The 22,428-nt window shown below is 35.9% G+C and overlaps 3 protein-coding genes across 3 annotated transcripts; 1 reads left to right on the forward strand and 2 right to left on the reverse strand.

Moving 5' to 3' along the window:
- Window positions 1-594: 594 nt before the first annotated feature.
- On the forward strand, window positions 595-6,746 carry mrto4 (MRT4 homolog, ribosome maturation factor). The gene is made up of 8 exons (XM_007251461.4): window positions 595-720; window positions 1,756-1,814; window positions 2,713-2,816; window positions 2,938-3,019; window positions 3,109-3,176; window positions 3,371-3,522; window positions 4,993-5,069; window positions 6,167-6,746. Exons 1-8 carry the CDS (start codon window positions 693-695, stop codon window positions 6,317-6,319), a joined length of 723 nt encoding a protein of 240 aa, XP_007251523.1. The 5' UTR covers window positions 595-692; the 3' UTR covers window positions 6,320-6,746.
- Window positions 6,747-7,475: 729 nt separating this feature from the next.
- Window positions 7,476-16,463, reverse strand: LOC111195357 (aflatoxin B1 aldehyde reductase member 4). The gene is made up of 7 exons (XM_022682262.2): window positions 15,452-16,463; window positions 12,544-12,731; window positions 10,996-11,100; window positions 10,283-10,379; window positions 10,097-10,196; window positions 8,868-8,997; window positions 7,476-8,617 (listed from the first exon to the last, which is right to left on the reverse strand). The coding sequence occupies exons 1-7, from the start codon at window positions 15,711-15,713 to the stop codon at window positions 8,456-8,458; spliced, it is 1,044 nt and encodes a 347-aa protein (XP_022537983.2). The 5' UTR covers window positions 15,714-16,463; the 3' UTR covers window positions 7,476-8,455.
- Window positions 16,464-16,557: 94 nt separating this feature from the next.
- LOC103031836 (aflatoxin B1 aldehyde reductase member 4) lies at window positions 16,558-21,407 on the reverse strand. Its single transcript, XM_022682261.2, has 7 exons — window positions 21,075-21,407; window positions 19,343-19,530; window positions 18,849-18,953; window positions 18,667-18,763; window positions 18,481-18,580; window positions 17,495-17,624; window positions 16,558-16,871 (listed from the first exon to the last, which is right to left on the reverse strand). Exons 1-7 carry the CDS (start codon window positions 21,376-21,378, stop codon window positions 16,710-16,712), a joined length of 1,086 nt encoding a protein of 361 aa, XP_022537982.1. The 5' UTR covers window positions 21,379-21,407; the 3' UTR covers window positions 16,558-16,709.
- Between the last annotated feature and the right edge of the window lie 1,021 nt (window positions 21,408-22,428).

Here is a 22,428-nt window from a genome sequence, read left to right on the forward strand (position 1 = left end):
ATACATTATATTTTCAATAGTATCCAGACAGGCCTCCTGTTACTATTACAAGCTGCACATACTGCTGACAAAGCTAGTCAGGCATACTGTTGTACAGAGTGTATGTATGATAAGCTCCATAGAAAAGCACTGACCAATAGAACGGTGTTGGCTAGAGGAGTATAACGACCCCCGAGCGTTTTGGGACTGTGTGGCAGTGGAACTGTGTTCTATGGAGTGATGGACCTCCATTCAGTGCATTAGGGATGAGCTAAAGTGGCATTGTAATCCATAGCACATCATCCAACATCCGTTCCACAGTAAAATGAATGTTTTAATGTGTCAGGGAATGCAGGCAGAAAGACGTGGAGGCGGACGCAAATGCAGGTAATGCGAATTTTTATTAAATAAATAAACAATGGGGGGGGGGGGGGATAAATACAATAAATACAATGGGCAATATAGTTTAACTATATTCAATCCTTTAGAAGAATTCTCCAAATCAGTGAAAGCATTAAATTGGAAATTTGAGACTCATTTATTTTGTTGATTTTGGCGCCACCTGTTGGTGAAGAGCTGTAACTTTCTCATCACATACCTGCTTCCTGCTTCACACATGCTCTCTCAGGCTCTGCAGGCTGCGGTAGGGGGCAGTGCGGGGTTTTAGCGCAGTTTCTAAGTCTTAGAAGAAGAGAGAGAGCAACGTGAGAGCCATGCCGAAGTCGAAGAGGGATAAGAAAGGTATTTAAACCGGTTTAAAAGTGTTTTCGTCGATATTTTACCTCAATAATCTGCTTTATTCTTAAAGAAGTCACTGACTCTTCTTAGATTAGCATTAAAACCTACAGAGAAACGGCTGGGCAGCATGCCTGGCTAACAGGCAGGAGCTAAACACTACCAGCGTGTGTGTGTTTGTGTGTATGTACATAGTTTTAGTAAAAATATGGATTATTTTCTGGCTTTTCTTCCTTTTTTGTACATAAATAACAGTTAAGCTGTAGCTGGTGATGCTTTGTTAGCTTTTTACACTCATTTTGGCCCTTTTAGCTTGCTGTAAACCAGTCAACGTAGTTAACTTAAACAGTATGGGTCTGTGGATCATGTAGTAATGTGTATTTATATGTTTGTTTTTTATGTGTTTTGTGCCTTTTCATTAATTCATAAACCTTCTTTCTCTACAGTCTCCTTGAGAAAAACAGCCAAAATGAGTCTAGAAGCAAAGCAGAACCTATTTATATAGTTTTAGTAAAACAAAATAGTTTTAATAGTTTTAGTAAAAGTTTTAGTAAAAATATGGATTATTTTCTGTCTTTTCCTCCTTTTTTGTACATAAATAACAGTTAGCTTGCTGTAAACTAGTGAACGTAGTTAACTTATCCAGTATGGCTCTGTGGATCATGTTGTAATGTGTTTTTATATGTTTTGTGCCTTTTCATTAATTAGATAACCTTCTCTCTTTACAGTCTCCTTGACAAAAACAGACAAAAAGAGTCTAGAAGCAAAGCAGGAACTAATTATTTAGTTTTAGTTTTAGTAAAAATATGGATTGTTTTCTGTCTTTTCTTCCTTTTCTGTACATAAATAACAGTTAACTAACAGTTAGGCTGTAGCTGGTGATGCTTTGTTAACTTTCTACACGTGTTACACTTATTTTACCCCTGTTAGCTTGCTGTGAACTAGTGAACGCAGTTAACTTATTCAGTATGGGTCTGTGGATCAGTTTTTTTTATATGTTTTGTGCCTTTTTATTAATTAATCAACCTTCTCTCTTTACAGTCTCCTTGACAAAAACAGCCAAAAAGGGTCTAGAAGCAAAGCAGAACCTGATTGAAGAGGTTAGTGTTTTGTTCTTTTTCTTTTTTCTTCATATTAGTAAAATTAGGTCTAGTTATTTTTAATACACCCCACATTTACGTCAATTAATTTTTGTTAAGAGCAACATTACTGTTTTTAAAATGTTATCAGTGTCCTACCATGACCTTCCCTGCAACATCTAGAGAGCTAATACTATTGCATCTAAAAAAAATGAATATCATTGAAAACTATTCACATTATTTTATTACAGTAATTCAATTCAAAATGTGAAACTCATATATTATGTAGATGTATTAAACACAGAGCGATCTATTTTAAGCGTCTATTTATTTTATTGTTGATGATTATGGCTTACAGCCAATAAAAACCCAAAAATCTAAAAATTTAAGGATATTATATAAGACCGATTGGTACTTTTGTCAGTGTGGGCAGTGTGCCAAGTCCTGCTGGAAAATAAAATCCGCACCTCCATAAAAGTTGTCAGTAGCAGAGGAAAGCATGAAGTGCTGTAAGATTTTGTGGGAAAACAAAACTGCACTGACTTTAGACTTGATAATAAAACACAGTGGATCAACACCAGCAGATGACAGACATGACTCTCCAAACAAACCATCACTGATTGGTGGAAACTTCACACGAGACCTCGAGCAGTTTGGACTGTGTGTCTCTCCACTCTTCCTCCAGACTCTGCTCCCTTGATTTACAAATGAAATGTAAAATTTACTGATGGTATATTACACTAGTATATTCATTCTATAATCAGGTTGGTTTGTTGGTAGGTTGATAGATTTGTAATCTATAAAAGGACCATAAAATAGTGCCTAACATGTTATATTTCATGCTATGCAATATTCTGTAATGCCTGATTTGATATATGTGTTAATGTATTAATTTGTGTATCATCATCTCTCCTTCCAGCTCAGAAAATGTGTAGACACATACAGATACGTGTTCATATTCTCTGTGGAAAACATGAGAAACAACAAACTGAAAGATATCAGAGCAGCTTGGAAACACAGCCGGTGAGAGATACTAAATATACTTTACTGAATTTTCTGAAACCCCGTTGTTTTAGTGTATTTTATCACAGCTGGAATGCTAAGTTGTGTATTTTCTAATATAAATGCATGTTTTGTGTTTAAGTTTCTTTTTTGGAAAGAATAAGGTGATGATGATCGCACTCGGGAAAGGACCAACAGATGAATACAAGGATAATTTGCACCGGGTATGCAAATTATTTAACTATATTCACAAATAAAGTTATGAAGAAGCTTTTGTGCTGGGTTTACAACCTTGTGCTTGTCTGTCTTATAGGTCAGCAAATTTCTGAGAGGAGAGGTGGGCGTCTTGTTCACGAACAAAACCAAGGAGGAGGTCCAAGAGTAAGTGCTATAGTGTTGAAATTATGAAAAAACACATGGTCTTTGAACCAAAAGATGCACCCAAGTCTGCCTGCCTTGATTTAGTATAAATTGTCTTAATTATCTTCTTTCATAGACTGTGCTTTTGTATGGGGTTAAAATAAACTCAAATCTCGCATTTTGATGCAGTGTTGAATGTTTGTGTCCTTGTTTAGGTATTTTAACAGTTTCAAGGAGGTAGATTACGCACGGTCTGGTAATGTTGCACAGATGGCGGTGACGCTGGACGAAGGGCCGCTAGAACAGTTCACACACTCTATGGAGCCCCAGCTCAGACAGTTAGGACTGCCCACGGCTCTCAAAAAAGGTAAAAAAAAAAAAGCTTTTGGAGAAAAAGTTTTTTCATTTAAAATGATTTAAACCAACTTAATCTCTGATTTTGCTAGAAATCACATTTTACAGTATTCTATTATAAAATCAGAGACCACGCATTGTTTGCTTCTTAAGCTACGCTAAGCAACTACGAGGCCAACGTCAAATTTCATGCCTAAATCAGCAGATGCATCAAATAATGTCAATTTTTTAAGTAATCTCAGTTGATTGGCTTATCCCCTTAAAAGGCCTTGGCCCGTATACAGGCTACAAATGTAGATGATACAAAACCCTATTTCTCTACAATAAAAAAAAAAGTTATTTACATTTACATACAAACCTTTTAGGGCTTTGGAGAAACTTCCTGTCCACTCTCTTTCTACTTTACTTAATTTCAGATTAGTAAAAGGAAAAACCCAAATTCTGCATGTCTGAAAGTATACATGAAAGACTAGACATCTGTAACGAAACTAAAGGTTTGGAGGACAAGCAATGTTTGTATGATGAAAATATTGATTTAAAAAAAATAAGGTTTAGAAAGCACATTGACTTTTTTTTTTTAATTTGTTTTATTTAGACAGGTTTACTTTTAAATGTGTAAATATTTTCTTACAATTAGGATATTTAGTAATGTTTCTTATCATGCACGAAACCTTTTTATGTAACGCTAAATTAGAAAATATAGAAATATCAATTAATAGAAATCCTCAAGATTTATGCAGGTAATATCAGAAAGAAAATTGACAAAAATGCTGTCCTGTTGGTGGTTTAAGTAGTTTTTGACACTGAAGAACACACTTTAAACACTAAAGAACATACCAGTACAGACAAATTTCATTTTTTTGCTAAGGCTGATTCTGCTGGTTTTAGCCAGGTGACATACATTTGTCATTTATAGGGATAAGTGTGTCATACATTTGAAGAAAAAACATAAATAAACCTACTTTTGAGATTCCTTTTAACGTACATGGATTTTGTTAAGTTCCCACTAATGTAATTACACCCAAAAACATAATATAACTTTGGAGGTTTAGTCAAAAATGTAAATAAAACCTAATAATCTAATAACTTGCCTAATGTTGTAAGACAGGCTTATGACTGTATAATACGATTTATATAATACCATGTTATTTCTTATTATATTATGACGTCCAGGCTGATTTATATGTAACACCTCATTCATAATGATACAGGATGCAATTAGTTAAAAGTAAGCTTTGAGATGATTATGTAATCAGATAAGTGATAGTGAAGTGAATAGTTTGCACAGTGCTGTTCAGGTTCTACAAACTTAATTTACATATAAACCACATTAGTCCATAACTCTAAAGAGGTGAGCTTCAGACACTAGCCTCGACTCTCAGTTATGTTTAAATTAATGGGAAATTGTTTTAATTTGTTCCATTGATTTTAATCCGAATTTTCAAAATGCTAATGAAAATGTATAATGTGTGTTTTTTTGCAGGAGTGGTGACATTAATAAAAGATTATGAAGTGTGTAAAGAGGGAGACACGCTCACTCCTGAACAGGCTCGTATCCTGGTGAGTAGCCTTGACATCATTTCGGGCTTTAGTAGGGCTGGGAGGTTCATTTAATTAATTAAATTCATGAAAATAATGTTTTAATGTGATTTCCAAAATGGCATAATTGAGACTGTTCATCTTTACACATAGAAGCTGCAGAGTGAATCTCAGTTTATAGATATTTGTTTCTGTCAGAAACCTGTAAAGAACCTTTTTTTATGTTGCAGTGATTATATATTATATATATTTCACTCTTTTCCTTGAAATACAAGGAGGTTATTTTTGCACCATGTTTAATATAATAAATGCTGCAGTTAAGATAAAAGGGGGCTGCTTACAAAAAAAAGAATAAAATATATGGAAAACTACAGCTTGTGCATCACTTTTACATGGTGGTGTTTGTTTAAAATAAAACAACTGAAGTTGTAAACTGTGTGAGGAATACGAATCTTAATTGTAACACTCGTATTTTAACAATTGAGAATTTTTTTTTTTATTTTATTTATTTATTTTTAAACAATAACATAAAAAAAAGATCTGTACTAATCTGTACTAGACAACATTAAGAGGTATATGTGCAGTTCACAGGTGGAAATGCATACATTATGCAACCATACATTTAATTATACTTTTTAGTTTCTAATTTTCACATGGGTATTTCTTGCTCTTATAAGTAATACTGTTGTAATTAATTCTATAAAAAGTTATTCTGCACATCCTAAAAAAATGTGGCTTCATGTTTTATTGAATTTAGATAATCCCAGTACATTTCAGAATTAAAATAAATGTAATAAAAATAATGATGAACTGTCAGTTTGCTGTAGAGGAAGGTACAGTTTACACTAAATCAGGGTTCTTCGATTTGGGTCCAAAGAGACCAGTGTTTTTTTGCTGGCCTCTTTGGATTAACTCATTAATTAATGATCAGGTTAAGTAGATGTTTCTGCATGATATTATATATAAAATTCATCTGTTGGAGACTTTGCAGCTGTATTTTGTATCTGTATAAAGACCTTAAAAACACTTAGAATAAAAGTGATGTTAAAGAGTGTATTTTAAGTGAATGAAGAGTATTCTATTCACAGAGACTGATCTGATCTCTTAATTTATTCCAGAAACTCTTTGGGTTTGAAATGGCCGAATTCAAATTGAGCATAAAGTGTATGTGGAACTCTGAATCTGGAGACTTTGAGATGTTGGATGGTGATGAAGGAGACCAGAGAGATCTTGAGGAGGATGATGAAGAGGAGGATGAAGGGATTGAATAAACTGGAGGAGGAGTGTGTGGTCAATGGACTTTTTCTCTTGGATGTTTTATATCAGATTGTGCAAGCAGACCTTCAGCAGCAGGTTATATATCTGTGTGTTTTGTTTCTGGAGTGTGTGATCCAGACTAACCGTTACCCAGCAAGTTCAGTTTTGTACATCATTGTGTTTTTGATTCTTTCCTTAAAATATACATCAATAATGGAGGTTATCAGCTTCTGTGTGGAATCCACTACCTCTGATAAGATAGAAAAAAAACATAGGGCTGTTTGAAATTGTTCACAAAACTGTCAGCTTCCACATTTACAAATGACATGTAATTATTAATGGATATTGATCTCAAAATGACTATCAGTAAAATAAATGGTGGATTGGATATCAGGGAAAAAAAAATAGATTAAATCCCATCCAATCCAGATGTCATGTTAACTGTGTGTTTCAGCATTTACTATAGTTTGGAATTTTGCATAATTAAAATGAAAGCTATTCTGTTGAAAAAATAAAAAGTAAAAATATTCAGATTTTAAAGGAGAACTCCAGATTAAAATGGATTTGGGTTGTAGTGAAACGAGTGAATGAGTATAAATTTATGTAAAATAGCTCACCTCTGTTCTCCCTCAGCATTCCTAAATAAAGCGTTTTTTTAGCTGATGCTCCCAGCAAGCTTACAATGCTACTGATGGGGGCATAAATTTACCCGTGCAAAGAAAAAAAAGGCTATTTTGCACCATTAACAAGCTCAAAGTAGCTCCACGCTTTATTGGTAGAATTCTGAGAGCCCTGGCATTTAAAACAAGGCACTGAGGACTTTAAAAGTGCACAGATAGTTTATTAAAAACACTTTATATACACTTCAGGTAGGTCTCGGGGCACCACATTTTTAGAAGGTAGTCGTGAAAACCTACCGCCAAGCACAAACCAAATAGGTAGGTAAGTTTGGGGGGGAAAAGTTTGCTAAATGAATTCTGTGGAAATGCATGATTATATGCATATTATAAAGATATTTTAAACAACAGTTGGAAAGCATCAGGTAAAAGTGCTGTATTTCAGAATACTGAGGGCTAACGGAAGTGGGCTATTCTACAAAGGTTGTTACCATGTTTTACACCAAATTTCTCCTGCATTTTTTTTTCTTTAAAAAAAAAAATCAAGTCATAATACACTTAAGCTCTTTATTTTATACAGTACAAATTAGTAATTCTCTTTTTGTCTTTGGAACTAATTGAAAAAAGTATATTTTTTTCCTAAAGCAGTTTGGACTGTGTGTTTCTCCACTCTTCCTCCAGACTCTGTTCTCTTGATTTACAAATTAAATGGAACATTTACTGATGGTCCGTAATGGTAAAAAAAAAAAAAAAGTATAGGGTATGCTTTAATTTCGCGATTTGAATTTAACGATATAGCTGATCTGCAGTCATGAACAAATGCAACATTATAAGCTTGTCAAGAACTGGTTAACCTGCTAACAGTATATGATGCGTTTTTGCCCAGATTTTTTTCATCTTGGCTATTAAAGCCCAACTTAAACCATCCAAACCAGCAAAACGTGGAAGCAAATTTTCAACAAGGTGTGATATAATTAAAAATGTTTAATATAATTAATGTGCAACTTCATAATTTTGTAAAATTATTTTACTATTTTACAAACGTTTGTTCTTGTTACCAATTGTCACACCAAAAAAAAAAAAATCCTCCTAATTCTTTTTAAAAACTCAAGCCAAAAATACCTAAGCTGTTCCATTTATACAGTATAAATTAGTAATTCACTTTTTGTGGGTTTTAAAAAAAAAAGAAGGAAAAATTAATTAAAATGTATACATTTAATTTTTTGTGCTTCCCCAAACTGAACATTTCTATATTTTTAAACTTTAAATTACTATTATTAGAATTTTCTTTCATTTTCTAGTTCACAAAGTTGTAAGCATATCGTTATATGTGCACTTAAGGGCTAACAAATATGGAATCCACAGCAAATTATTTTTATTATTATATTTATTAGGGAAATCTAAACAAACAGGTGTCTGTAGAATTACAAAAGTTCCTTAAAACATTTTTTTCATAATATTTTAAAGTGCTTATTGCTATTATTTATAGACCATCTGAATAAAACACTGATTTTCCTTAAACTCAACCTGAATCTAACGGAAGTAGCTGGGACACTCGTGGGCCACCAGATTCCAGCCGTTTTTGAAGGCATCCACAACTTCCTGCTTTAAAGGACCTTCTTCAGCTGCTGTTAAATTCTCCTGAAGCTGCTCCATACTGGACATCCCAATGATCACACCATCACCAAGATCCCCCTAAAACATAAACAGTAATCTTTTAAGCAGGAATAGGAGAAAAATGATGTAATATAAGCAGTGCGTAAACAGTTAAATCTGCGGTTTCTATAATAAAGCTCCCTGCTTTAGGTTTTGTAAATGACTAAATGTTGGAACAGTCAAAAACTAGTCTCAATCCAGAAACCCAGAAATCTATACTGTTCTAATAATAATTCTATTAGATCTGATAAAATAATGAGTTAACAAACCTGGACTGAGGAACTCTTACCTTAAGCTCAGAGTGGTGATACATCCAGCGCATGGCTGCTGATGTTAAAGTTGGCTTCTGTGAACCGTATGCTGCCTGAAGAGCCTTCAGAACACCATCTATAGCATAGAAATGGCTCTCGTTCCAGTACCTAAAACAGTGATAGATATGATTTAGAACTGATAACTGGACACTGTTTGTATCCTGCTGCTAAAAAAGGAAATTTAGAGATTTGATTTTGATGGTTAAGTTGTTCTGTAATCATGAATAAGCAATGCAACATTAAAATATAAGCTCATCAAGAACTGGTTAACTTGCTAACAATATATGATATGTTTTCGGACAGATTTTTTTTTTTTTACCTTGACTATTAAATCCCAACTTAAACCATCCAAAACCAGCAAAATGTGAAGGCAATTCTTCAGCAGGGTATGAGGTAATTAATTATGTTTACGCTACTTCTTAATTTCATAAAATAATAATTCATGTATCCAATACAGAACATTATTTTTCAAACTAGTCTTAGGATACACAGCATTTGAATTGAGATTTTGCATTGAAAGGAAAATAGTCTATGACTAGGCTTATTTAGGCCTATCTGTGAACCTTGCTGAAGATCAGGGACCTCTTGAGTAAGAACTAAAGCACTACTATTCACAAAAATATCTAATATACATATTTATATGTAGCACAAAGTGAATCAATAATAAATAATAATAAAAAATAGCCAATAATCTAGCAGAAGCTCAAAGCAATTAGATAAAACCTGCACATTATCTCTTTACATGGAAATAATTGAGATTTCACTGGGGACTGCAGTATGTATGTTCAGAACACAAATGTATTACTCTAAAAATAAATTGCAAAAAACATTATTATTGTTATTTTTAAATGATGTTATGCAATTAATGTTAATACAATAGCATACAAATTACACACATTATTTAAAATAAATCAGAGATATTATTGCAATTAGATTATACATATGTTAAAATATCCAAAATAAATAAAGTATAAATTAAGTGAAAATGAAAGAAATGCTGGTTTGTTTGTTTTTTACACTCAGTCAACATGACAGCTCATTCTTGTTAACAGGCTCTTCTTGCTAAGAAAAAAAACAACTGAAAATACCGGTCCATATTTATGTCAGCAAAGGTTGAGGTCATGTCAGTATACAGTACCAGTCAAAGTTTGGACACACCTACCTATTCATTGTTTTTATGTGATTTATGTGATAAAACTTTTATGACCTGTCTCTGTAGATAACAGCCCAGCTATGTCCAAAGAAGCGTCCATCAGGATGGCTTTCATCTGTGTCCTTATAATGATATTTCCCAGTGAGAAGACCCCCTAAACAGATCACAAAATATCTAGTTACATCAAAACCATGAGACATGAAATATTAAACAGGATAAAATATGTGAATAGAGATTTACCTGCGAGAGGATTGTACGCATAGAAACGAATTCCAAAGTTTCTTAAACATGGAAGCAGCTCTGTCTCCACTTGTCTTGTGGTGGCGTTGTACATTCCCTTCATAAAATACATGGAATTCGTATATTACATGGAAGTATTACAAAGAGTGATCTTTTATTAGTGTTATCTTTTATTTAGTGTTTATTTCTTTTATTGTTGATGATTATGGCTTACAGCCAATGAAAACCCAGAAATCAGAAAATTAGAATATTATATATGACCAATTAGTACTTTTGGCAGTGTGGGCAGTGTGCCAAGTCCTGCTGGAAAATAAAAGCTGTCAGCAGAGGGAAGCATGAAGTGCTGTAAGATTTTTATGCAGGAAATAATAATAAAACACAGTGGATCAACACCAGCAGATGACAGACATGACTCTCCAAACAAACCATCACTGATCATCAGTAAATTTTACATTTCATTTGATGGAAATCAAGGGATCAGAGTCTGGAGGAAGAGTGGAGAGACACACAGTCCAAGCTGCTTGAGGTCTAGTGTGAAGTTTCTACAATCAGTGATGGTTTGGAGAGTCATGTCTGTCATCTGCTGGTGTTGATCCACTGTGTTTTATTATCAGGTCTAAAGTCTGTGCAGTTTTTTTTCCCACAAAATCTTACATCTATATAATGAATGAGTTTCACATTTTGAACAGAATTACTGACAACTCTAATTTCACCTGGTAGACTGTGGGGAGCACCCAGTTGTTGTGTTTGCAGATGGAGTAGATTTCAGACACTTGCCAGGCAGCATAATTTGATAATCCCAGCTCCTTAAACTTTCCCTGGTAACAGAAAATGACAGCGATGATCAATCCTTACAGAACATAAATATATTTCCTTATCTAAAGTAAACAAAACTGAAATTTTCATTTATTATGTCTAATAAATGTCCTTTACCATACATTGTTTCTTCCAAAATTAAGGATATTAAGAAGGCTTTCTACGAAATTCTGGAATATTAGTGTGAGGATTGGATTGATGCATTCAGTAATAAGAGTGTTACTGAGGTCAGGATGTTGGTTGATCACCACCCCACCTCAACCCTCCATAATTTCAGAGAACACAGTTCCCCTGTTCCACAACTTAATCCAGATTGGGGGGCATTATACCCCCTGCCCTATGCCTGGGCAGTTCTAATTCTAGCATGCTTCTCATGATAGATTATTATCACGATTCACTGCCTATTATTACAATGATATGAAGATACTGTGATTTTGTGAAGCTCTATATATTGTAAGACATTTCTGTAAAATACTTTACAGCATTCTGTGTTTACTGAAGAGTATAAAAAAACTCCTAAATGAACAAATACCCTATTTATTTGATTATAACGTAACCATGTAAGTAAATGAAGCAGTAAATTTATTCATTCCAATTGGGGGACGAGTTTCATGGAGTTTAGTATCAATATTTGATACCTTATATCGATATTCTGGGTTCATACACGTTTTAACCAACATGTTTCTATGATATTTCCATGACTTTTCTATGCCTAGTTTTAAAACATCAGTGCAGACATGGACAATAAATCAAAATTTAATTAAGATTATAGAAGATCTCAAATTAATCTGATAAAATGTTGACACACAATCTTAAACAGTAAACAGTAAAAAGGGTGTGTCAGATCCTGAGAGCTCCATTGTTTAGGGCTAAATTACTGAATTAACTCTGAAAATAGATTTTCTACGTTAATAAACTGAAACACAAAGATTTGTAGACCAAATATCTACGACTTTTTCAAAACTTTCTGCGTATATTTATTTTTCCAAAACTTATCCAGGTCTAAAAAAATGCTATTTTCAAATTCCATGACTTTTCCAGTTTTTCATGTCTGAATCCTGGATATAATATATATAATCGAAAACAATTCGATTTGTCATGATATCAACAAAATTTCACAACTAATACTTTTCTACATGGACTAAACAATCTGTGTGTGTATGGGTGTGTCTTAACTATAAGTGCATTTATTAGAAGTAATGTCCACCAACAAATAGACAAACAAACTCTCCAGTAATTTTGCCTTCCAAGAAAAGTGTTCTAGTGAATAGTGAATTCTAGTGAATAGGTTACATATTTTTCTATTCTCAAGCTTTAATCATATGATAAAAGCATAAATAATTGCTTAATTGATTGTAGGTGTAGGTTTATGATACTTTGTCATTGGCTTGTTATCTGGATTTTGTTACAGACATAATGTGGCACCACGTTCAGCAGGCCATTACCTCTTTGTGGAGCTCGTTGCAGGCCTGCAGTGTGTCCTGAATGGGGGTCTGGTGGTCCGGGGCGTGCAGGTAGAAGATGTGCACGCTCTGGGTGCGCAGCCTCTTTAGAGACGTCTCCAGCTGAGAGCGAACACTCTCCGGTTTTAGGTTATTGCTTTCCCAAGGGTTCGCTTTGGTGGCAATTCTAACTGGATTAAAAGAGATAAAAACAGGTTTTCAGTATTTGTGCAGCATTTTAACGACACTACCACGCACACCTGATTTAACTTCCAATGCAGGCATTAGTTTTTAGGTTTAGTCTTTGTGTTTAAGTGACTGAATCACCACACTGGGCTGGACTCTGTCTCCTCAGGCCTGGAACTCTTCCAAAGTTCACTCTTCAAGGATTCAAGGATTCAAGGAGATTTTATTGTCATTCGCATCACATGTGGTACATGAGGTGGAACGAAATTGTGATCTCACGATCCAGTTTTACACCCAAAGAGCTGTTATTAATAGATATATAGATAAAAAAATAATACAATAAAAGAAATAGAATATACAAAATAGATAGATAAATATCCCAAAGAATAAAAATAAATAAATAGAGAGTAGAAAGGTTCAGCAACATGAAGTCCAGAGTGCAAGTGTGCTATAGCAGCATGATAATGTGAATTAGAGCAGTGGAGATAAAGTGTCTCAGTGCAAGTAAAGTGACCATGTTGCTAAACAGTAAACAGTAATTTGTCCTTGGTGTCAGTGCAGTGTGTTGTTAAGTGGAGTTTAAGAGTCTTACAGCTTCCGGAATGAAGCTGTTTCTGAGTCTTGTTGTTTTGCACTTAATGCTCCGCAGCCTCCGGCCTGAGGGGAGTGGGACAAAAAGTGCGTGTGCTGGGTGGGTGGAATCCTTCCTGATGCAGGTGGCCCTTTTCCTGCATCTGGAGGTGTAAATGTCTGTGGTGCTGGGGAAGCTAACTCCAACAATCCTCTGTGCAGCCTTCACCACCCTCTGCAGAGCTTTCCTGTCTGCAGCAGAGCAGCTTCCATGCCACACATTGATGCTGGAGCACACGACGCTCTCCACCACACATCTGTAGAAGGAGGTGAGGACTGCGCTCCCGAGTCCAGCTCGTCTCAGCCTCCTGAGGAAGTAGAGCCGCTGATGTGCCTTCCTGACCAGAGTGGAAGTGTTGTTGCTCCAGGTGAGGTTGCTGGTCAGGTGCACACCCAAGTACCTGTAGCTGTCAACCACTTCCACCGCAGATCCTCCAATGTGCAGGGGGAGGTGGGCATGCTTGCCCCTTCTGAAGTCCACAATCATCTCCTTTGTCTTTTTTACATTGATGCAGAGGTTGTTTTCTCTGCACCAATCCTCCAGGTGTTCCACCTCCTGCCTGTAGCTGGACTCATCTCTGTTTGTGATGCATCCAACCACTGCCGTGTCGTCCGCAAACTTCACAATATGACAGCCTGGATGGAGAGGTGAGCAGTCATATGTGAGCAGTGTGAACAGGAGGGGGCTCAGCACACAGCCCTGAGGGGAGCCAGTGCTGAGGATTATGGAGGGGGAGGAGATGTTGTGAATCCTCACAGACTGCGGACTTGTTGTTCTGTTGATGTGTACCTTTCTCTGGCTTGCTGTAGCTGCTCAAATCTGATATAAAAGCTGGCAAGAATATGTGCCAGCAGCCCCTCCCTACCTGATGGCAATGGTTGAAACCTGGTTCTTACAAAGAGTCGTACACTCTTTATTTTAATATATAGTATTCATTGAGTAATACCACAGAATAACCATTTTCTTTCATTAATTTTTTTTTTTGGTTCCATAAAAAAGATTTACATTTTTAAAAGGTTTTTCACAAACACTTCTTTCACAAGAAATGTTTTTTTTATGGATGGAAAGTTGTATTCTATTCTATTCTATTCTATAGCATTCTATAGCTAGCATTGCTCACAATATCCTTTGTAGAGTAAAATATCCAGGTTAAATAATCCAGTTCAACACTATCTATATTATTATACTATATTATCTCAAGATGAAAGGCTGGGCAGGGAATTTACACATTTAAATAGCTTGATAGTTTTTTAATGAAAATATATAAATTAATTATTGAAATGTCTAAATTATTTTTTAAAAATGTAACATTTAAATATAGGTCTTAAATATAGGTGTTATTTCACTAATTAAAAGAAAAAATAAACATGGCAAAACATGGCCACCTCTGCATAAAAAAAACAATAAAAAATAAAGTTTAGAATAGTGCAAAAAACCTGCCTTCACCTCAAAAAGGATATTGTCTAGAAATTAAATAAAATACTTTATAGTGCAAAAAAACACATTAAAAAGTGTATAAAAAGTAGATAAAATACTTTATAGTGCAAAAAAGCCACATCAAGGAGAACTGTATAAAAAGTACAGAAAGTACTCTATAGGTCAAAAAAGCCACATCAAAGAAAATTGTATACAAAATAGAGAAAGTACTGTGTATAGCAAAAAAGCCACATCAAAGAAAACTGTATAAAAAGTAGATAAAGTTCTTTTCAGTGCAAATAATCCATATGAAAGAAAACTACATAAAAAGTACACAAACTACTTCACAGTGCAAAAAAAAACTCCAGATCAAACAGTATAAAGAGTACATAAAGAACTTTATAGTGAAAATGAACATTTTTATTTATTTGTAATAAAATGATCATCAAGTAAATCTTGAAAATGTATGTAAAGTGTTTTTATAACATTGAAACAAATCTGCTGCAGACACAAATGGCATGTTATGTTGTTGACATATTATGCACTCATTAACTTCATCTCTGCAAAGAACTTTGATCCTACAAAGTTACAGTTTTTTTTTTACTGCACTGCTCCTCAGTACAGGCTCTGTAGCTTTCAGAATAAACTGGTTTTAAAGGTGAAGTTCAGGGTTCATACCTGTCTCAGGAAGCTGCATGCCCCCTATGATCGTCTCTGACTGTCCTTTAGTGTAGATGAAGGCAGTGTCCAGCTCCTGGTGTCCTCTCTTCAGAAACACGTGCACCATCTGTCCGCTCAGCTCCGGATCAGCCCGATCCCCGAACCCCATGCACCCCAGCAGGGTCGCTGGGGGTTTGGACCGGGCTGTCTGAGAGGAGGACATGCTGATAAACCGTCTGAGCTGAGCTGGGATCAGTCCTGCTCTCACTGTAAACAGCATAGCAGCGACTCACCTGAGCTGAACTCACTTTAATAGAAGTGAATAGAGAAAGTGTGGAATGTGAGGGACCGTGTGAAAAGATACGGCACAGATTAAAAACGAAATAGAATCGGATGTGTAACAAGGGGTGGAGGAAACCTTTTGGTTTGGATTGGAGATTTCGGAGGGGTTGGCCTGTTCTAGAAAAAAAAACACAAATCCTCCCTAAAAAAAAAAAGAGTCTGGAATTTGATCTCAGGAGGCAAAGGTTTCATTTGTGGTGTTTGTTTATCTACACTCCCTTGATTCGTTGTAGTTCTTCAGTTCACCACAAGAGGCCACCAAAACAACACACATTTAATCGGAGACCATACAGGTTCTCAGTACTGTATATGCTGTAGTCCTGTTTCAATACAATTTAGTAGTTCTAATTGAGTAGTTGTTGCTTCTCGTAATCTGGATTCGAACATTACTCAAATAGAGCTATTCACTGTATACCTGTAACTCTACCTCTTCACTACTTTACTTTAACTGATGCTCTCAAACACTTTATTAAGAAGCAAGAAATTCAAGTAATTAACTCTTGATAAGTTCAGCACAGCTGTTAACTGAAAGTCTAAATAACAGGAGACTCTACCTCATAAAGCTGACTGAGAAAATCCAGCCAAGATGTACAAAACTGTCATCTAAGCATGAGGTGTTACTTTAAAGAATTTAAAATAGAAAACATATTCTGATTAGTTTAGCATTGTTTAGAAATAAAAAATACACTTAAAAAAATAAAAAGCTAGTAGATGGTACACTGATTTATGTTCACACAGTGTTTTACATGCATTGTTAAGAACAAGATAAAATTAACAGCAAATGATAAATTACGTATTTATTACCTCACAGCTAAATTTGGTGAATTGATTACATGTTGTTATAAAACTTTTGAAGAAGAAAAAAAATACAATTATTTGGAAGTGCTGATTTACCGGTGAGAATAAAGAGGTTTTCTATATAAACAGTCTGAATCTAACGGAAGTAGTTGGGACACTCGTGGGCCACCAGGTCCCAGCCCTTTTTGAAGGCATCCACAACTTCTTGCTTCAGTGGGCCTCCTTCAGCTGCTGTTAAATTCTCCTGAAGCTGCTCCATAGTGGACATCCCAATGATCACACCATCACCAAGATCCCCCTGAAACAAAAACAGTAATCTTATAAGAAGGAAAAGGAGAAAAAATTTTCATTTTAGCCCAAAAAAAGTGGAAAAAAAGGCCAGAAAAACCTGGATTTAAGTAAGTAAATGATGTGGGGTTGATGCTGCAGTTGGTCTGCAGGTTTAGGTTCAGCAACAGTATGTGCTGAAAGAATGAGGCCAGCTGACCTCAATACCTGAATATACTGAATATAGACCAGGTTATTCCATCAATGGATTTTTTTATTGTATTCCAAGATGACAATGTCAGGATTCATGGTGCTGGAACTGTGAAAGAGTTCAGAAGGGTTCAGGGAGCATGAGATCATCATTTATCATTTTCACACATGGATTGAGAGAGAGTTCACCACAGAGTCCAGATCTTAACCTCATTGAGAATCTTTGGGATGTGCTGGATGGAGAAGAGCTGCTTTGTGCAGCGGTCAGACTGTACCATCATCAATGCTGCTGCTGCAAGATCTTGAAGAAAAATTAATCCAGCAACACTGGATTGAAATAAATCTTGTGACATTGCAGAAGCTTATTAAAACAATGCCACAGAGAATTTGTCAAAGCAATCAAAGATAAATGTTTTCTGCCAATGCTTAGGTTTTAACTTCTACCTTTAGCTGAGAGTGGTGATACATCCAGCGCATGGCAGCTGAAGTTAATGATGGCTTCTCTGAACCGTATGCTGCTTCAAGAGCCTTCAGAACACCATCTATAGAATAGAAGTGGCTCTCCTTCCAGTACCTGAAACAGAGAAATATACCAATAGTGGTTAGAATAAAGATCCTGGAAAATAGTACCAAGAAAAATCAATCTAATAGTTCTGGGGTCATCGTAAAGCACACTGCAGCTCATAATCATTTATCTTAAGACACATAAATAAAGAAATAAAGAAATATACAAGAAATGTTAATAATTTACTAGTTAAAACAGGTGTAGACATCCAGCCAAGAAATGTAGGGTCTAAAGTTCATATCTTTAGTATTTGTTACTGGATTTTTACACAGCTTATAAGTAACAGGAGCTCAAAAGACACCAGCGAGCAGCTGTGTCACATTCTGTTATCTATTATCCATACAAATATATATTTTAGGCTTGAAAATCGCTGCTACAGGTGTTTAAGGACACAAAAACGAATGATATCAAACACAAGAATAAACAAAAAAGAAACTGGCTAATACATCTATTGCTTTCACAGAAGCTCTGAGTGGTCCAGCAGACTAAGGTGCTGCCACTACGATCGAGAGATTGCTGGATCGAATCCCGGTCATGCAGCTTGCCATCAGCTGCCGGAGCCCTGAGAGAGCACAGTTGGCCTTGCTCTCTCTGGGTGGGTACAGTAGATGGCGCTCTTTCCTCTCATCACTCCTAGGGTGATGTCAATCAGCATAAGGCTGCATCTGTGAGCTGATGTATCGGAACGTATCAGCAGCAGATCAAAAAGAGGCAGTGGCTGACTTCACATTTATTGGAGGAGAAATGCACTAGTCTAGTGAGAGGGGAGGTACAGCTGGATAGTGAAAAGTGCACAGTATCAGACACAACTTACGTTTCTAAAAAGCAAGCATAATTATAATCTGATAATTTATTAACTTATAACCTGTCTCTGTAGGCAGCAGCCCAGTTATTCCCAAAGAAGCGTCCAGCTGGCTGGCTTCCATCTTTGTCCTCATAATGATATTTCCCAGTGAGCAGACCTCCTGCACAAATTTATAAAAAGGGTCCAGTTACTTTACTTTACATTAAGACACACATATCAGGTTAAACATTTTAAATACAACTTTACCTGCGAGAGGATTGTACGCATAGAAACGGATGCCGAAGTATCTCAAGCAAGGAAGCAGCTCTGTCTCTACTTGCCGCGTGGTGGCGTTGTACATTCCCTAATATATACAAAATAAACAGATTTTTTAAAAGTAAAAATACATTCTTTTTTTAATACACTTCACAATATGTTTTCAGGCTCACCTGGTAGACTGTAGGGAGCACCCAGTTGTTATGTTTGCAGATGCAGTAGATTTCAGCCACTTCCCAGGAGGCATAGTTAGATAAGCCCAGCTCTTTGAACTTCCCCTGTAAATACATAAAAAGTAGTGCTGTCAAGCAATTAAACAAAATAATGTAATTAATTGCATGCTCTGTAATAAATGAATCTAAATGCATTTAGCATTACCTCAGTTACCTCAATAAAAGTGTTTTTTAAAGGATAGGAAAAGTTTACACAAGTTTTAAGCAGGATTTGTATGTTTCATTACTTCAAATGAACACATTTCAGCTATTAATGGAAAAAATATAGTTTAGGGTTTAATGGAAAATAAAAAACTCCTTCCGATCATGTTATAAAGCAAATAACAAGAGAGGAACCAAGACTGAAAAGAGGAACCCATCCTCTACAGTAAAATAGCAGTGCATCAGCATTTTCCAATATACTGTAGTTTCACTCGAAGCTGGGTTGCTTCTACCTCTTTGTGGAGCTCGTTGCAGGCCTGCAGTGTTTCCTGAACGGGGGTCTGGTGGTCCGGGGCATGCAGGTAAAAGATGTCCACGCTTTGGGTGTGCAGTCTCTTTAGAGACGTCTCCAGCTGAGAGCGAACACTCTCCGGCTTCAGGGTCTTGCCATCCCAAGGGTTCGCTTTGGTTGCAATTTTTACTGGATTAAGAAATGAAAGCACATACAAAAAATGCCTGTTTTTAATCACCCAATTTGCTGTATTTCAGTAGCATCACATCTGTGAAGTTATACTGACAGACTGAGATCTTAGCTGGTCGGCTAGTGTTAGCTTTAAGCCTAGCACAGACACCTACTCACTTTCTTGTTGTTGCTATTCTGATATTCGGATGTTTAAGGTAGTCTATTGTGTTTTTGAGGGAGTGTTTTTTATTTTTTACAATTTTACTTTAGCTTCCAAATCCTACATCTCAGGCTATTCCTTTCAGTAAACCAATGAAACTCTGCAACATTAGCTAGATAGCAAAACAAGCTAGCACACCTGAGTAACGGTTGCTTAGCTCAAAAGCAAGTCAAACGCTCTGTCCTGCCTGGAGAAAAATGAGAACAGCATCAGCATTATCTGCGGAGCTCCTGCTGCTGTTCCTCACAGTCCTAACGTTTGTATTCGATTAAAATAGAAAAACAACAGCAAACAGCAATTATTCTCTCAGAAAAGAGAGGAATGGAATAGCGTAATCGATCCACAGCTAAGAGAAAAGTTCCTCTCATTACCCAGACGAGCCCAGAATCGGTCCTGGGTACAGAATCATTTATTCAGAACAAGTGATAAAACTTTCTAAAACTCTGGATATGAGGTGCAAAAAAAAAAACTTCAAGAGCAGTAACTATAGCCTTGTTTAAATACATTACTACTGTAGCTTAAAAGAATGAACTGTATGTATTTGTTAACTGGAGAAAGAAGGGAATTATGGCTAATTTTAATACTGTAATGTCTCTAATGGCTTTAATAATAACATATCGTAATTACTTACTTGTGCTAGAGGGCTTTCTAGAAGTATCTCTTTCAATACTTAAACATTGAGTATTTTAGGATCATTTTTAAGCATTTATGGAACTATTTAAAATATTTCGTTTTGTAAAGGAAGTAGAGATAAAGTTGTTGGCGTATCTCTTTTTAATGTCTATTGCTTTTAAAATTTTTCAGCTGTTTTTTTTTTTTTTTTGCTAATGCAGTCTGATTTCTTCATATATTGTGAATAAAATTTGCGGGACAAAGTAAACACAATAGTAATCAGGGCCTTAATTTAAAGCCTTAGTGTTTATATTTTATGTACTATTAACATCAGAGTAAGTCACAAACCTATATTTAAGCCCAGTCATGCAAAAATAAATATATCATAAATAAAATACAATAAAATATTAAAAATACAGTGATATATCGTGAAACTGTCAGTAAAAAAAAAATTGTGAAAATTTTTTGGTCATACTGACCACTGTGCTACTGTTCTAATGGAACAACCAACATCTAGTCAATGAGACAATTCTACATTAGTTCCCAAAGTTCACATCTCAGGCCATTTCTTCAAGGAATCCAATAAAACTTTAACTTTTTAAAGACCTTTGATCCTCTTGACCTAAGTGCACTGGTCTTCCCAGGCCTGGGTCAGCTGGGTGGACAGATAACAGCAGTGAGTGGTTCTACACATTATAGGGGACATACCTGTCCATACATAAGTCCCTACCTGTCTCAGGAAGCTGCATGCCCCCTATTATAGCTTCCGCCTGTCCCTCTGTGTACATGAAGGCAGTGTCCAGCTCCTGGTGTCCTCTCTTCAGAAACACCTGCACCATCTGTCCGCTCAGCTCCGCATCAGCGCGACCCCCGAACGCCATGGAGCCCAGCAGGGTCGCTGGGGGTTTGGACCGGGCTGCCTGAGAGGAGGACATGCTGATAAACCGGGGACAGTGTGGGGGTCTGAGGCTGGTGAATCTGGTGAAGAGTCTGAGCTGAGCTGGGATCAGTCCGGCTCTCACTGTAAACAGCATGGCAACGAGAGTGAAGGCAGAAAGCACAGCGTGACCTTAGGGACCGTCTGAAAATCTCCGACTTTTAGTAAAACGAAAAAGGAGCAGACTGATTAAGGAAAACTGCCCTGTTGTGCCTCTGGGTTGAGTTTAGATTGTTAGAAGTGTAAAAGTCGCTGTGGTGTGATGATAAAATGCATTGTGTAGAAACGGAGGTAAAATAAGGACTAATTGTCTCCTTTCTTTCAAAGACTGGTTACACACCCTAACTACAACCAAACTCTAGTAAGTAGCGCCAAAGGCTAAAAAACACAACAATAAAGATTTTTTATTAAATTGGTAGATTTTAGATGGTATACTGCTTTTGCCACAACAAGCTCCACATTGCTGTACATTGTACATGTTTTTTCTTCATAATCTGTGCAAAAATGTTCTTACAATAGCCTTAGAATACCCTCTGTGGACACCCAGGTTTCCAGTGCGCATAAAGGTCTTAGCATAAAAGTGTTGAAACAGTGAGGTCAATCCAATTATTTCTACTGTCGACTGAAAATATTTGGATTTAGTATTAAGACACGAATATGAGTCAAAAGAGCAATATTTCTCCTTTTATTTCCAGGTATTTACATCTGGATCGGTTACACAGTACAGAAGATTCAGCAGCTTCTGTCTGGGCTTAATCTGTGCAAACTATAAAATTTATAGTTAGAGTATTAACCAACATAAAACCACAGAGTAGTAGACTTTAACCAGGCATTAGGCAACTGGTCAACTTATAAGCTTCAAATATAGAATGTAAGGTTTTTTTTTAAAGAAAAGTTATATTTAACTAACTTAGGGTTAGTACTAGAACGTACAAGTGCTCTATATAGTATTTAACGTTAGTATTGCATGTATTTTATAGTAAAATGTAGTACTAAAGTATTGCAAGTAAAAGTACAATACTGTGTTATTAGTGTAGTTTTTACAGACAGCAGTGAGAAAGTTAGCAGTGCTAAAGGCAGAACGGGAGCAGCAAGATCTTCTTATAAGATCAGCTTGATCTCTTGATTCACTCAATTAAGAGCAGCT

The sequence above is a fragment of the Astyanax mexicanus genome, chromosome 24, assembly GCF_023375975.1.
Source record: "Astyanax mexicanus isolate ESR-SI-001 chromosome 24, AstMex3_surface, whole genome shotgun sequence".
NCBI lineage: Eukaryota > Metazoa > Chordata > Actinopteri > Characiformes > Acestrorhamphidae > Astyanax > Astyanax mexicanus.